Raw genomic sequence first — 15,474 nt, forward strand, 5'->3', positions numbered from 1 at the left:
TGTAAAAACTGGAATTTTTGATGTTTTTAATAGGCTGTTGTTTTAAACTATTTGTTGTTTAGAAAATTATCTAAAATTTTGGATATTAGTTCAAATCATACAGAGATTGTAATAATCATTCTAATTAAAATCTTGTTAATGAACTTCATTCTTAGGTATTATATCAAATACCAATAACGGATCTATGGTGGTCCACAGTAGCTACGATGAGATTGAAGGAGGTGGCTTCTTGGGTGAGATGCTATGAAAGTTTTTTTTTTTAATCTCTTTTTTCTGATTATAGAAATAATATGTGGTCATTGCAGGAATGTATGCTCATTGTAGGAAACTTTATAATTATGTAGCCATACATACTATTAACTTTATTTATTTATTGGACACAGGGTCTCACTCTATTGCTCAGGCTGTGGAGTGCAGTGGTGTAATTATGGCTCACTGCAGCCTTAGTCTTCTGGACTCAAGCAGTCCTCCCACCTCAGCCTCCTGAGAAGCTAGAACTATAGGCATGTGCCACCATGCCCAGCTTTTTGTTTTTGTTTTTGACTTTTGACACTGAGTCTTGCTCTGTTGCTTAGGCTGGAGTGCAGTGGTGAGATCTTGGTTCACTGCAACCTCTGCCTCCCGGGTTCAAGTGATTCTCCCAACATACCCTCACAATTAGCTGGGATTAGAGGCACCCACCACCACACCCTGATAATTTTTATATTTTTAGTAGCGATGAGATTTTGCCATGTTGGCCAGGCTGTTCTCAAACTGCTGACTGAAAGTGATCTACCTGCCTTGGCCTCCCAAAGTGCTGGGATTGTATGCATGAGCTACTGTGCCCGGCCCCTGGCTAATTTTTGTACGTTTTGTAGAGGCAGAGAGTTTCACCATGTTACCCAGGCTGGTCTTGAATTCCTGGGCTCAAGCGATCTTCCCGTTTTGCCTTTCCAAAGTGCTGGGATAATAAGCATGTGCCACAACATCTGGCTCTACTATTTAACATTTTTTATTTCTATGTATTAGATTTTCTGTTAGTTCTTCCTGTCAGAATTGGGATCATGGACTTTATTATTACTATGTTTTGACTATAGAGCACATTTGGGATTTTTTTTTTTAGGGACAAGGTCTCTGTCACCCAGGCTCAAGTGCAGTAGCACTGTTGCAGCTCACTACAGTCTCAAACACCTGGGCTCAGGCGATCTTCCACCTCACCCTTCTGGAGTAGCAGGGACTACAGGCATATGCTACCATGCCAGGCTAGTTTTTTTGTTTTTGTAGAGATGGAAGGGGTTCTCTGGCTAGTTTTTTTATTTTTGTAGAGATGGGAGGGGTTCTCGCTATATTGCCTAGGTTGGTCTAGAACACTTGGCCTGAAGGGATCCCTCCTGCCTTGGTTCTCCGATTTGCTAGGATTATGGGTGTGAACCACCTCACCCAGCCCTTTTAGGATGTTTTGTTTTGAGAGGGAGTCTCACTCTGTCACCAGGCTGGAGTGCAGTGGTGCGATCTCTGCTCACTGCAGCCTCCACCTCCTGGGTTCAAGCGATTGTCCTGCCTCAGCCTCCCAAGTAGCTAGGACTACAGGCGCGTGCCACCACCCCAGCTAATTTTTTTTTAGTAGAGACAGGGTTTCCCTGTGGTAACCAGGATAGTCTCAATCTCCTAACCTCGTGATCCACCCGCCTCAGCCTCCCAAAGGGCTGGGATTACAGGTATGAGCCCAGCTGGATGTTTTTATTAAAGTTGTTTTAAATTAAAATTTTAGTCTGAATACAAAGTGCATTATATGAAAGTAAATTAACTGTTCATTTGTTTGTTTTTTTGAGACAAGCGTTTCCCTCTGTCGCTCAAGCTGGAGTGCAGTGGGCACAATCTCAGCTCACTGCAACCTCTGCCTCCCGGATTCAAGCAATTCTCCCACCTCAGCCTCCCGAGTAGCTGGGACTACAGGCGCATGCCACCACACTTGGCTAATTTTTTTATTTTTTTGATAGTGATGGATGGGATTTCACCATGTTGGCCAGGCTGGTCTCCAAGTCCTGACCTCAAGTGATCCACCCGCCTCAACCTCCCAAAGTGCTGGGATTACAGGCATGAGCCACCACACCCAGCCAATATGAAAGTAAATTAACTCTGCGAACTAGTTTTTATGTGTCTACTACTATAGTATAAAATATTAATTAGGATAAATCTATTAAGTAGATTTTTGGCCAGGCACAGTGGCTCATGCCTGTAATACCAGCACTTTGGGAGGCCAAGGCAGGTGGATCACCTGAGGTCAGGAGTTTGAGACCAGTCTGGCCAACATAGTGAAACTCTGTCTCTACTAAACATACAAAAATTAGCCAGATGTGGTGGCACACGCCTGTAGTCCTAGCTACTCAGGAAGCTGAAGTAGGAGAATCACTTGAACCCAGGAGGCGGGGGTTGCAATGAGCTGAGATTGTGCCACTGCACTCCAGCCTGGGTGACAGAGTGAGACTGTGTCTCAAAAAATAAAATAAAATAAATAGATTTTAATAATTGCTATTACTTTGTTACTGGTGTGTGTCTTATTTTACAAAGTTGATAAATGAAAGTATTAAATTATCCAAAGAATTTTGGAGTTATAATATTTATAATTTATTAGATTTATGTGTTGATTTAAAACACTCTGGGCCAGGCGTGGTGGCTTACGCCTGTAATCCCAGCCTGGACAACATGGTGAAGTCCCATCTCTACAAAAAATACAAAAACATTAGCCAGGCATGGTGGCATACATCACTTGTTTCAGCTACTTGGGAGGCTGACGCAGGAGATCACTTGAGCCCAGGAGGTTAAGGCTGTGGTGAGGCGTGATTGCCCCACTGTACTGTAGCCTGGGCGATAGTGAAACTCTGTCTCCAAAAAAAGTTTTTTTAATAAATTAAGTATTCTGGAGTATAAAATAGAACTTAAAAGTTACCTTGTTTCTAGCAACACCACAGCTTACTAACAAGAATCCCAAAATGAGCCGAAGTGTTGGATATTCATATCCCTCCTTACTGCCTGGTTATCAGAACACACCACCTGGTGCAACTGGAGTGCCACCCTCTTCTTTGAATTACTCAAGTGGGCCACAAGCCTTTACTCAGGTAAACTTTTTGGGATTTTCTTTAACCTATTTCTCCATTTGGTTTAAACTGTATACACATGAAGAAAGTTTTAGGGCGATATCTTATACATTTTTATAACCAATTAGAGTAATAATGGATATATCATAAAGCCTTTGTCTTTACACATTTTTCCAGAACTAAAAGATTGGCCAAGAGATCTAGATTACACTTTTGTTATTGACAGAGAAATTAACCACTTTTCTACATACTTAATAAAAGTTACTTACTTTGAAATTATATATCTGTAGACTCCCTTAGGTGCTAATCATTTAACCACAAGCATGAGTGGATTAAGTCTACATCCAGAGGGTCTAAGAGTTGTCAATCTTCTTCAAGAAAGAAACATGCTTCCATCAACACCTTTGCAGCCTCCAGTTCCAAATTTGCATGAAGACATCCAGAAACTCAACTGTAATCCAGAGTAAGGCTTCAGATGTGACGTTATTCATGTCCTAAAAATTTTCTTGCTTTTTGGGGCAGCACGTCAGTTGTTATGAATAAACTGTACAAATAATTAATTTATGAAAGAAGTTCTGGGTACACAAGATAGAACTCTTTTACTTGTTTACTTAATAGACATTTGAAAAGTCCTATGTCAAGAAATAGGGATGTAACCCTTAAACTGATTTTGTTCTTAACAGCTCTAATGAGATTATGAAATTCATTATCATTATGGTGGTTACATTCTTTCTTCAAAGTACAGGGATTTTATTCTACATAATCCTTTATTTGCTGTCATTTAAAATTGATTTCATAACAAACATAATACTTTTTTTCTTCCTAAAAACTTACCATAAGCTTAAATGTGTGTGATCAAGAATTTCTGATAAATTGAATTTGGTACCTTTAAATTGTATTTAGAATCTTCAGCAAAACTGAACTTTTTTTTTCTTTTGAGACAGAGTTTCACTCCTGTTGCCCAGCCTAGAGTGCAGTGGTGCAATCTTGGCTCACTGCAACCTCTGCTTCTGGGGCTCAAGTGATTCTCCTGCCTCAGCCTCCCAAGTAGCTGGGACTACAGGCATGTGCCACCATGCCTAGCTAATTTTATATTTTTAGTAGAGATGGGGTTTCTCCATGTTAGTCAGGCTGGTCTCGAACTCCCAACCTCAGGTGATCTGCCTGCCTCAGCCTCCCAAAGTGCTGGCATTACAGGCTTGAGCCACTGTGCCTGTCCTGAACTTTTAAATAATAAACTTTGCAATTTGGGCTGTCACCTAAATTTAATTTAATTCCAGTGTCACTTACATAACAAAAAATAAGTTTAGACTGTTTTGCACACAAGCCAAGACAAGACTGTGTTTTAGTTATATAATGTAGGATAACCATCTACTCTATTTCTGCATAGGACTTACACTTAAATATTTAAATGGTATAAAATTTCAGAGAATCTATTGATATTTCATCTGTAATCTGATCCAGTATTAAAATGTATACCTTTTAAATCTTCGTAGTTATTTTGTTCAAAAGTAATCATAGCCGCAACTTATACATACTTTTTACTTTGATATAGGTTATTTCGATGCACACTGACTAGCATTCCTCAGACTCAGGCCTTACTGAATAAAGCCAAACTTCCTTTGGGGCTGCTGCTTCATCCTTTCAAAGACTTAGTGGTATGTTTCCTTTCTTTTCTTTTCTGTTATTTTTTTTTGAGATGGGAGTCTCCCTCTGTTGCCCAGGCTGGAGTGCAGTGGTGCAATCTCGGCTCACTGCAACCTCCGCCCCACCCCTGAGTTCAAGCGATTTCCTGCCTGAGCCTCCCAAGTAGCTGGGATTACAGGGTTCTGCCACTGGGCCCAGCTAATATTTAGCAGAGACGGGGTTTCACCATCTTGGCCAGGCTGGTCTTGAACTTCTGACCTTGTTATACTCCCACCTTGACATTTCAAAGTGCTGGGATTACAGGCGTGAGCACCGTGCCCAGCTTCTTTTCTTTATTTCTTTTTTAATCTGAGATGGGGTCTCTCTCTGTTTCCCAAGCTGGAGTGCAATTGTGAGATCTCAGCTCACTGCAACGTCTGCCTCCCAGGTTCAGGCGATTCACCTACCCGAGCTTCCTGAGTAGCTGACATTACAGGCACCTGCCACCACACCCAGCTAATTTTTGTATTTTTACAAAAATACAAAAATTATTTTGTATTTTTTGTAGAGACGGTTTTTCATCATGTTGTCAGACTGGTCTCGAACTGACTCTGGTGATCTGCCTGCCTCTCAAAGTGCTGGGATTTATAGGCATGAGCCACTGCACCTAGCTTCTTTAGTGAAAGTAAATGTCTTTTGTGCAGAATTATCTTCGTGGTGAAAATTTTCTGCAACGATGCAAGAATTACACATAGAATTTGTTTAATCTATCTTTAGGAAGTTGATGATTGAGAGATTTCTTTAGTTATAATTCAACCAAAAGTTTTATTATTAAACACTTTCAAAAACTAGGTAAAGGAAATACAGTGCTGGAAAATTCAAAAAGTACTGAATAGAATAGAGGTACTGAGAGAAACTAAATAAATGAATCATACTATTTTAATAGGCTGTGAATTATTTACCCATAAAGTACTTTACCCTAGTCTTCCCGTTCTGTCATTGTTGGAGTAAAATTTGTTATTTTATAAAGTTGCACTGGGCTGGGCGCAGTGGCTCACACCTGTAATCCCAGCACTTTGGGAGGCCGAGGCAGGTGGATCACCTGAGATCGAGAGTTTGAGACCAACCTGACCAACATGAAGAAACCCCATCTCTACTAAAAATACAAAAATTGGCTGGATGTGGTGGCACATGCCTGTAATCCCAGCTACTTGGGAGGCTGAGGCAGGAGAATTGCTTGAACCTGGGAGGCGGAGGTTGCAGTGAGCCAGGATCCTGCCATTGCACTCCAGCCTGGGCAACAAGAGCGAGACACTGCCTCAAAAAAAAAAAAAAATGTTGCTTTAAGCTAGATGTGGTGGCTCATGGCCTGTAATCCCAGCACTTTGGGAGGGCAAGGTGAGAGAATTATTTCAGTCCAGGAGTTCAAGACCAGCCAATCCTGGCTACTTGGGAGGTTGAAGTGGGAGGATCACTTGAGCCTGGGAGGTTGAGGCTGCAGTGAGACATGATTGTACCACTGCAGTCCAGCCTGGGTGACAGAGTGAGACCCTGTATCAAAAAAGAAGCTGTTTCAAAAGAAAAAAGAAGCTTATCTACCTTTGTCCTAAAGCTCTGTGGCCATGTATTCTTGAGGATTGCTGACTTTCCCAAAACATACCTTCTTTGCTTAATAGGATTTTTTTTTTTTTGGTGGTGATAGGATTTTATTGTTTGTACTGTTTTTTTTTTTTTTTAAGAAGCAGAGTCTTAACTATGTTGCTGAGGATTATCTATTTTTAAGAGAAGGATCTCTTAAAAAATAGATAAAGGCCAGGTGCAGTGGCTCACACCTGTAATCCCAGCACTTTGGGAGGCTGAGGCGGGCAGATCACCTGAGGTCAGGAGTTCAGGATCAGCCTGGCCAACATGGTGAATCTCATCTCTACCAGAAATAGAAAATTTAGCCAAGCGTGGTGACGCACACCTATAATCCCAGCAACTGGGGAGGCTGAGGCAAGAGTATCACTTGAACCTAGGAGGCAGAGGTTGCAGTGAGCCAAGATCCCGCACTGCATTCCAGCCTGCGCAACAGAGTGAGACTAAAAAAAAGATGAATAAATAAAACCTTCTTTTAAAGATGAGATGGTATGTCATTGTTGTCCAAGGTACTGGCTCTCAGTCAAGTTGATCAATATAAGCAAAAACATTTCTTTTACCTGTCTCAGGGTTTCTGATAAATCAAAACAAATCTCCCCGAATCTGATAGTCTTACAAAGCCCCTTCCCATGTATTTACTGCTATTTATTTATTTATTTTATTAGAGACCGGGTTTCTCGTTGTCACTCAGGTTAGAGTGCAGTTCCATGATCATAGCTCACTGCAGCCTTGAACTCCTGGGCTCAAGCAGTCCTCCTGCCTCAGACTCCAGACAGAGTAAGTGGAACAGTAGGCACTGACCACTATACCCAGCTAAGACTTTAGAACTTTTTTTTTTTTTTTTTTTTTAAATAGAGACGGGGTTTCACCATGTTGGCCAGGATGGTCTCAATCTCGTGACCTCGTGATTCACCCACTTCAGCCTCCCAAAGTGCTGGGATTACAGGCGTGAGCCACTGTGCCTGGCCCGCCTTTAGAACCTTTAATATGTGGGGTAAACTTTTTTTAAAAATATGTAACACTTCATGAATTTGCATGTCATCCTTACGCTGGGGCCATGCTAATCTTCCCTGTATCATTCCAATTTTAGTGTATGTGCTGTCAAAGTGAGCACTGGATAAACTTAAGCAGTGTAATTCCAAAGTTTAATTGATTATTTAAATTAACCTCACCTTACTTTATTACAGTTGAAAGTAGGCCTCTTAATGTAACATCAACAAACTGTAATAATTTCATTGGTTATATATTTTAGAGTTGTTTTTTTTTTCTTCACCATCCATGCCAAAGTACATTGTAAATTTACCTATTTGGTTTTATTTTTAACTTTATTTATTTATTTAGTTTTGAGATGGAGTTTCATTCTTGTTGCCCAGGCTAGAGTGTGGTGGCACGATCTTGGCTCGCTGCAACCTCCGCCTCCTGGGCTCAAGCAATTCTCCTGCCTCAGCCTCTCAAGTAGCTGGGATTACAGGTGCCGCCATCACACCTGGTGAATTTTTTGTTTTTAGTAAAGACAGGTTTCACTATGTTGGCCAGGCTGGTCTGGAACTCCTGACCTCAGGCGATCCATCCGCCTCAGCTTCCTAAAGTGCTGGGATTACAGGTGTGAGCCACCAAGCTTGGCCTATTTATTTATTTAAAAACTTTTTTTTTTTTTTTTTGATAGAGTTGGGCTTTTGCTCTGTTGCTTAGATTGGTCTCGAGATCCCATCCTCAAGTGATACCCCTGCTTTGGCCTTTCAAAGTACTGGGATTTTTTTTTTGAGATGGAGTTTCTCTCTTGTTGCCTATGCAGGAGTGCAATGGCATGATCTTGGCTTACTGCAACCTCTGCCTCCCAGGTTCAGGCAATTCTCCTGCCTCAGCCTCCTGGGTAGCTGGGATTACAGGCATGTGCCACCATGCCTGGATAATTTTGTATTTTTAGGAGAGACACGGTTTCTCCATGTTGGTCAGACTAGTCTCAAACTCCTAACCTCAGGTGATCTGCTCACCTCAGCCTCTCAAGTGCTGGGATGACAAGTGTGAACCACCGTGCCCAGCCTGGGAGATTTTTATTTTTAAAATAGAGACAGGGTCTTACTTTCTTGCCCGGGTTGGTCTCAGACTCCCGACCTCAGGTGATCCACTCGCTTTGGCCTCTTAAAGTGCTGGGATTTTAGACGTAGGTGTTGGCCACTGTGCCTGGCCTACTATTTTGGTTTTGCAATGTGAATGTTTAATGAGAAAATACGTTCTTGTTAAATTTTTATTTTATTTTATTTTTTGAGACTGGGTCTTGCTCTGTTGCCCATGCTAGAGTGTAGGGGCTCAATCATGGCTCACTGCAGCCTTGACCTTCCAGGCTCAAGTGATCCTCCCACCTCAACCCAAGTCATCACACTAGGCTAATTTTTTTAATCTTTTGAGAGGGTCAGGTTTCACTGTGTTGCCCAGGCTGGGCTCAAACTCCTGGCTTCAAGCCATCCTTCTGCCTTGGCCTCCCAAAGTGCTGGAATTATGTGTGAGCCACTGTGTCCAGCCAATACTTTTTTTTAAAAGGCAAATTTTAAAAAGAATTGTCCTGGAGCAAAACAGTAGGGTTTAAAATGAGTACATTTCAGCTACGTGATTTTTTGTGTGTGGCAGTTTAGGTACATCTTGTACTCTAGATTTTCTTGAAAATGATAATATCCCAACAGTTATTTAGACAGGATGGATTAATGGTTACATTTTCAACATGATCATTATTCCTTTACAGAGATAATTCTGTTTTTTTCAGCAGTTGCCTGTGGTTACCTCCAGTACAATTGTGAGATGCCGTTCATGCAGGACGTACATCAATCCTTTTGTCAGCTTTCTTGATCAAAGGAGATGGAAGTGTAACTTATGTTATCGAGTCAATGATGGTATGGCATGATTTTTTGAAACATTTAATAAACATTTCAATTTCCTTTTTTTTGAGATGGAGTCTCGTTCTGTAGCCCAGGCTGGAGTGCAGTGGCGTGATCTCGGCTAGGCTCACTACAACCTCTGCCTCCTGGGTTCCGGTTCAAGCAATTCTCCTACCTCAGCCTCCCAAGCAGCTGGGATTACAGCACAAGCCACCATGCCCAGCTAATTTTTGTATTTTTTAGTAGAGACGGGGTTTCACCATGTTGGCCAATCTGGTTTTGAACTCCTGATCTCGTGATCCGCCACCCTTGTGAGCTACCGCACCCGGCCAAACATTTCTACTTTCATTGTAGGGAAATCAGATAATACAAAGCACAGTTAAAAAAAAAAAAAAAACCCTTTTATTTACCTGTAATCAGTCCTTCCACTTAGAGAAAACTACTGTTAACTTTTTTCTATGCATTTATATTTATAAATAAATTTAATTATTTTTTAAGCAAAAAATAATACTATTACATGGATATCCCTTGTTTACATTGTATTGGGCATATAATGAATGGTATATTTCATGGTATTACTTAAGCCAGTAATTTAAGAAACATTGTTATTTAGAAATTGTCCCATACCTTTTCTCTAGGGTGAAAAGAAGTAAGTTCACAGTAGCTGCCCAATTCATTCACTGCTGAATGAAGGGAGGTGGGCGGTACTAGAAGGTTAGTTAAAATGTGGTTTTCTCAGTGATTGAGGAGGAGGAGGTTTCTCTTAGTAACTATGTCACAGTTTTTTTGTTGGAATTAGAGAAGGAAATGGGTATGCCAGTATCCACAGTGTCTGTTTGAAAGATTTGGGAAATAGAGGAATATAAAAGAGTTTGGTTTTTGTTTTTGTTTTGAGATGGAGAGTCTCACTCTGTCACCAAAGCTGGAGTGCAGTGGCACAGTCTTGGCTCACTACAGCCTCTGCTTCCCAGGTTCAAGCCATTCTCCTGCCTCAGCTTCCTGAATAGCTGAGATTATAGGTGCCTGCCACCACGCCTGGCTAATTTTTATATTTTTAGTAGAGGTGGAGTTTTGCCATGTTGGCCAGGCTGGTGTAGAACTCCTGACCTCTAGTGATCCTCCTGACTCAGCCTCCCAAAGTCCTCGGATTACAGGCATGAGCCACTTTACCCAGCCAAGAGTTTTTTTTTTTTTTTTTTTTTTTAAGAGACAGGGTCTTGCTATGTTGCCCAGGCTAGAGTGCAGTGGCAATTCATAGGTGCAGTCCCACTACTTATCAGCCAAGAGTTTTTTAAGAACCGAGAGGTTTTTTTTTTTTTTTGAGACAGAGTTTCACTCATTACCCAGGCTGGAGTGCAATGGCGCGATCTCGGCTCACCGCAACCTCCGCCTCCTGGGTTCAGGCAATTCTCCTGCCTCAGCCTCCTGAGTAGCTGGGATTACAGGCACGTGCCACCATGCCCAGCTAATTTTTTGCATTAGTAGAGACGGGGTTTCACCATGTTGACCAGGATGGTCTCGATCTCTTGACCTCGTGATCCACCCGCCTCGGCCTCCCAAAGTGCTGGGATTACAGGCTTGAGCCACCGCGCCTGGCCAGAACCGAGCGTTTTTTAAGAGTTTTATTGTTTGTATGTGTTTTCTTTTGAGTATAGAAAAGTAAGGATAGGTTAAGAACTTACTTTTGCACTATAATAATTCATAGAATGTAGTATTTAGTATACCTTTAAAATCTTTATGGTTTTGTGCTTTAATATACAAAATGAAATTGTAATAAAAGTTGAAGTCTCTTTCATATGCAAACCAGGCTATTTCATGAACTATAGCTTACCCTTTAGAGTGCATAGGGATTTGTATTTCTGAACAATTAATTGGAAGACAGATACAATGATAATTAATTTAGATAATATTCTTCCACCACTAATGTATTATAAGTGGTAGGTAACTGATGTTCCATAAAGGTCTCATTAATTAATGAAACTCACTAAACCTTATGACCGTGACTTCTGAAATTGTCTTACCATAGCTTCTAGTGCCAGCCAGAGTCTATACATTTCATATGTCAAATGTTAATATTCTTGTATAATTGTGAAATTTAAGAAAATAGGCCAGGCGCAGTGGCTCACATCTGCAATCCCAGCACTTTGGGAAGCCAAGCCAGAGGTCAGGAGTTTGAGACCAGCCTGACCAACATGAAGAAACCCCGTCTCTATTAAAAAATTAGCCAGCATGGTGGCATATGCCTTAATCCTAGCTACTTGGGAGGCTGAGGCAGGAGAATCACTTGAAGCTGGGAGACGGAGGTTGCAGTGAGCCAAGATTTCACCACTGCACTCTAGCCTGGGCAACAGAGCGAAACTCTGTCTCAAAAAAAAGAAAAGAATTGGCATTTAATGAGTTTTTAATCACCTTTTCAAGCAAGAAAGTGGCCAAATGCAAGTTATATTATATTAATCCTTTCAGTTTTTTCAATATGTGTATTGTTATAGTTCCTGAAGAGTTCTTGTACAACCCTTTGACCAGAGTTTATGGAGAACCTCACAGAAGACCCGAAGTTCAAAATGCTACTATTGAGTTTATGGCTCCTTCAGAATACATGGTAAACTTTAATTTTTTAATATAGTATACCCAGTTTTTATTACCAGGTTTTAAGTAAAATAATATGGCATCCTTTAAAAAAATTTTATTTTTTAATTTTTTTTTGAGACACAGTCTCACTTCTATTGCCCATGCTGGAATGCAGTGGCATGATCATGGCTTGCTGCAGCCTCAACCTCCCATGCTCAAGTGATCTCCCACCTCAGCCTCCTGAGTAGCTGGGACTATAGGTGTGTACTACCACACCTGGCTTATTTTTAGTAGAGACAAGGTTTTGCCATGTTGCCCAGACTGGTCTTGAACTCCTGGGCTCGAGTGATCTTCCCATCTTGGCCTCCCAAAGTGCTGGGATTACAAGCATGAGCCACTGTGCCCAGCAAAAATTTTATGTTTTTAAATGTATGAAAGTGTAATATTAGTGTACTAGTAATTAGTATGTAAGGGTATATTTGAAAGGTAAAGGTTTATGTAAAGTCCCATTTAAGTGTCTTGTGTGACATCCAGAAATTTCCAAAATAATATTGGGCTCATAATTACATTTATTTATTTTTTTTTTTTTGAGACGGAGTTTCTCTTGTTACCCAGGCTGGAGTGCAATGGCGTGATCTTGGCTCACCGCAACCTCCGCCTCCTGGGTTCAGGCAATTCTCCTGCCTCAGCCTCCTGAGTAGCTGGGATTACAGGCACGCGCCACCATGCCCAGCTAATTTTTTGTATTAGTAGAGACGGGGTTTCACCATGTTGACCAGGATGGTCTCGATCTCTTGACCTCGTGATCCACCCGCCTCGGCCTCACAAAGTGCTGGGATTACAGGCTTGAGCCACCGCGCCCGGCCTTTTTTTTTAAATGACAGAGTCTCGCTCTGTCTCCCAGTCTGGAGTGTAGTGGTGCGATCTTGGCTCACTGCACCTCCACCTCCCGGGTTCAAGCGATTTTCTTTCCTCAGCCTCCCGAGTAGCTGGGATTACAGGCACGCACCACCAGACCCGGCTAATTTTTGTATTTTTAGTAGAGATGGGGTTTCTTTCTTTTTTTTTTTTAATTTTTAATTTTTTTAAGTTTTTATTTTTATTTTTTTAAAGACGGGGTTTCACCATATTGTTCAGGCTGGTCTTGAACTCCTGACCTCAGGCGATCCACCCACCTTGGCCTCCAAAGTGCTTGGATTACAGGCGTGAGCCACCACGCCCGGCATGAGATGGGGTTTCAACATGTTGGTCAGGCTGGTCTCGAACTCCTGACCTTGTGATCTGCCTGCCTCAGCCAACCAAAGTGCTTGAATTATAGGCAGGAGCTACAGCACCTGGCCAAAATACACTAAAATAAGGCCAGCCATGGTGGTGACACTGTGGTTGCTCTGGTGACAGAGCAAGATCTCCATCTCTCATCTCACTTTGGGAGGCTGAGGCAGGCGGATCATGAGGTCAGGATCATACCTATAATCTCAGCTATTCAGGAGGCTGAGGCAGGAGAATCGTTTGACCTGGTAGGTGGAGTTGCAGCGAGCCGAGATTGTGCCACTGCACTCCAGCCTGGGCAACAGAGCAAGACTCTGTCTCAAAAAAAAAAAAAAAAGAAAAAGAAAAGAAAAGAAAACATTTTGTTGCCCTTAAGTGGACTTAACTGATTGGTAACAGCCATCTGCAGAGTACCTGTTTTTTTTTTGTTTTTTTTTTTAAGATGGGGTTTCACCATGATGGCCAGGCTGGTCTTTTTTTTTTTTTTTTTTTTTTTTTGAGGCGGGGTTTCGCTGTTGTTACCCAGACTAGAGTGCAATGGCGCAATCTCGGCTCACCGCAACCTCCGCCTTCTGGGTTCAAGCAATTCTCCTGCCTCAGCCTCCCGAGTAGCTGGGATTACAGGTGTGCACCACCATGCCCAGCTAATTTTTGTATTTTTAGTAGAGACGGGGTTTCACCATGTTGACCAGGATGGTCTCAATCTCTTGACCTCGTGATCCGCCTGTCTCGGCCTCCCAAAGTGCTGGGATTATAGGGGTGAGCTACAGCACCCAGCCTCAGGCTGGTCTTAAACTCCTGACCTCAGGTGATCCACCCACCTTGGCCTCCCAAAGTGCTAGGATTACAGGCATAAGCCACCACGCCCAGCCGAGTACCTGTTTTTTAATTGGATTCAAACCAGAAAAAAACAGAAGCACCTATTCTTTTGAATTTACCTGTCTAGTTTCCCTTTATCGCCCATGTTTTGCAAACATTGCTTCCTTTAAATTTAGAAACTATTGCAGAAGGTTTTTGCTCCTTTCTGGCTTATCTCTTGACAGGCAGGTTATGTGAATTTGGTAAGTGATGCATGCAAAAATACATAAAAATACAGTTGACTCTGTATCCACAGGTTCTGCATCCATGGATTCAACTACCCATGGATCGAAAATGTTCAGAAAAACACAGTAAAAAATATTATAGGATAGATGTGGTGGCTCACACCTATAATCCCAGCACTTTGGGAAGCCAAGGCAGGAGGATTGCTTGAGGCCAACAGTTTGAGACCAGCCTGGGCAACATAGTGAGACCCCATCTCTATAAAAATTTTAGGAATGGTGGTGTGTGCTTACAGTCCCAGGTACTTGGGAGGCTGAGGTGGAAGAATCGTTTGAGACCAGGAGTTCAAGGCTGCAGTGAGCTATGATTGCATCACTGTACTCCAGCCTGGGTGACAAAGTGAGACCTTTTCTTTTAAAAAAAAAAAATACAAACTTTAATATACAGTATAGCAACTATTTATATAGCATTTATGTTGTATTAGGTATTATTTTCAAAACCTAGAGATGATTTAAAGTATACAGAAGGATGTGCATAGATTCTATGCAAATAATATACCATGGCATGTAAGGGAATTAAGCATCCTTAGATTATGGTATTTGAGGTTGGGAGATCATGGAACTAATCTCTTGCAGATACCAAGGGAAGACTATATACTACATACTCGGTTCTGATTGTGGCTATTTGATGCTTTTTATTGAACTGAAAACAAATCTTTGGATTTGGAAATTTAAAATACAGTCTTGGCTGGACACGGTGGCTCACGCCTGTAATCCCAGCACTTTGGGAGGCTGAGGCGGGTGGATCACCTGAGGTCAGGAGTTCAAGACTAGCCTGGCCAACATGGTGAAACCCCATCACTACTAAAAATACAAAAATTAGCCAGGCGTGATGGTGGGCGCCTGTAATCCCAGCTACTCGGGAGGCTGAGGCAGGAGAATCACTTGAACCCAGGAGGTGGAGGTTGCAGTGAGCTGAGATCATGCCACTGCACTCCAGCCTGGGGGACAGGATGAGACTCTGTCTTAAAAAAAAAAAAATCTGAGTCATGACACCAAGAAAAAAAAATAGTCTTAATTTTTATGGGATTTGGCTATAATTTGATAGTTAAATAACCAGATGAAGCTAACTTGTAACTTTCAGAGCTGTAATTTTCCTAAATTGTGAAATCCAACACTCATATAGAAAAATCAATAAAATGTAAATATTCAGGTTACTGAATCATTATAAACTAAACACTTTTATTAGTATTGCCTAAGCCAAGAAATTAAACCTTGCTATTACTGCCAGAAGCCCCGCCCTCTGCCGCCTTTTTTTTTTTTTTTTGAGACAGAGAGAGTCTCACTTTGTCACTCAGGCTGGAGTGCAGTGGCATGATCTCG

General features: G+C 41.7%; 1 protein-coding gene and 1 non-coding gene across 6 annotated transcripts in view; one reads left to right on the plus strand and one right to left on the minus strand.

Annotated features, from left to right (window-relative positions):
* The window catches only part of SEC24A (SEC24 homolog A, COPII coat complex component), an 80,129-nt gene that overhangs the window by 24,966 nt on the left and 39,689 nt on the right, over positions 1-15,474 (plus strand). For 4 of the 5 annotated variants that reach the window (XM_064366337.1, XM_064366333.1, XM_064366335.1 and 1 more), the window contains 6 exons: positions 156-233; positions 2,941-3,098; positions 3,368-3,540; positions 4,633-4,735; positions 9,103-9,229; positions 11,704-11,813. In XM_064366337.1, coding sequence (XP_064222407.1) covers positions 156-233; positions 2,941-3,098; positions 3,368-3,540; positions 4,633-4,735; positions 9,103-9,229; positions 11,704-11,813 — 749 coding nt within the window. The remainder of the gene's footprint in view (positions 1-155; positions 234-2,940; positions 3,099-3,367; positions 3,541-4,632; positions 4,736-9,102; positions 9,230-11,703; positions 11,814-15,474) is intronic. The other variant, XM_064366334.1, reaches the window with a different exon arrangement.
* On the minus strand, positions 7,349-7,455 carry LOC135270705 (U6 spliceosomal RNA). Its single transcript, XR_010338834.1, has one exon. It is a non-coding gene; the product is annotated as a U6 spliceosomal RNA (small nuclear RNA).

This window comes from Aotus nancymaae, unplaced genomic scaffold (assembly GCF_030222135.1).
Source record: "Aotus nancymaae isolate 86718 unplaced genomic scaffold, 86718_ANA_hifiasm-v0.15.2.pri h1tg000064l_1, whole genome shotgun sequence".
NCBI classification, from domain to species: domain Eukaryota; kingdom Metazoa; phylum Chordata; class Mammalia; order Primates; family Aotidae; genus Aotus; species Aotus nancymaae.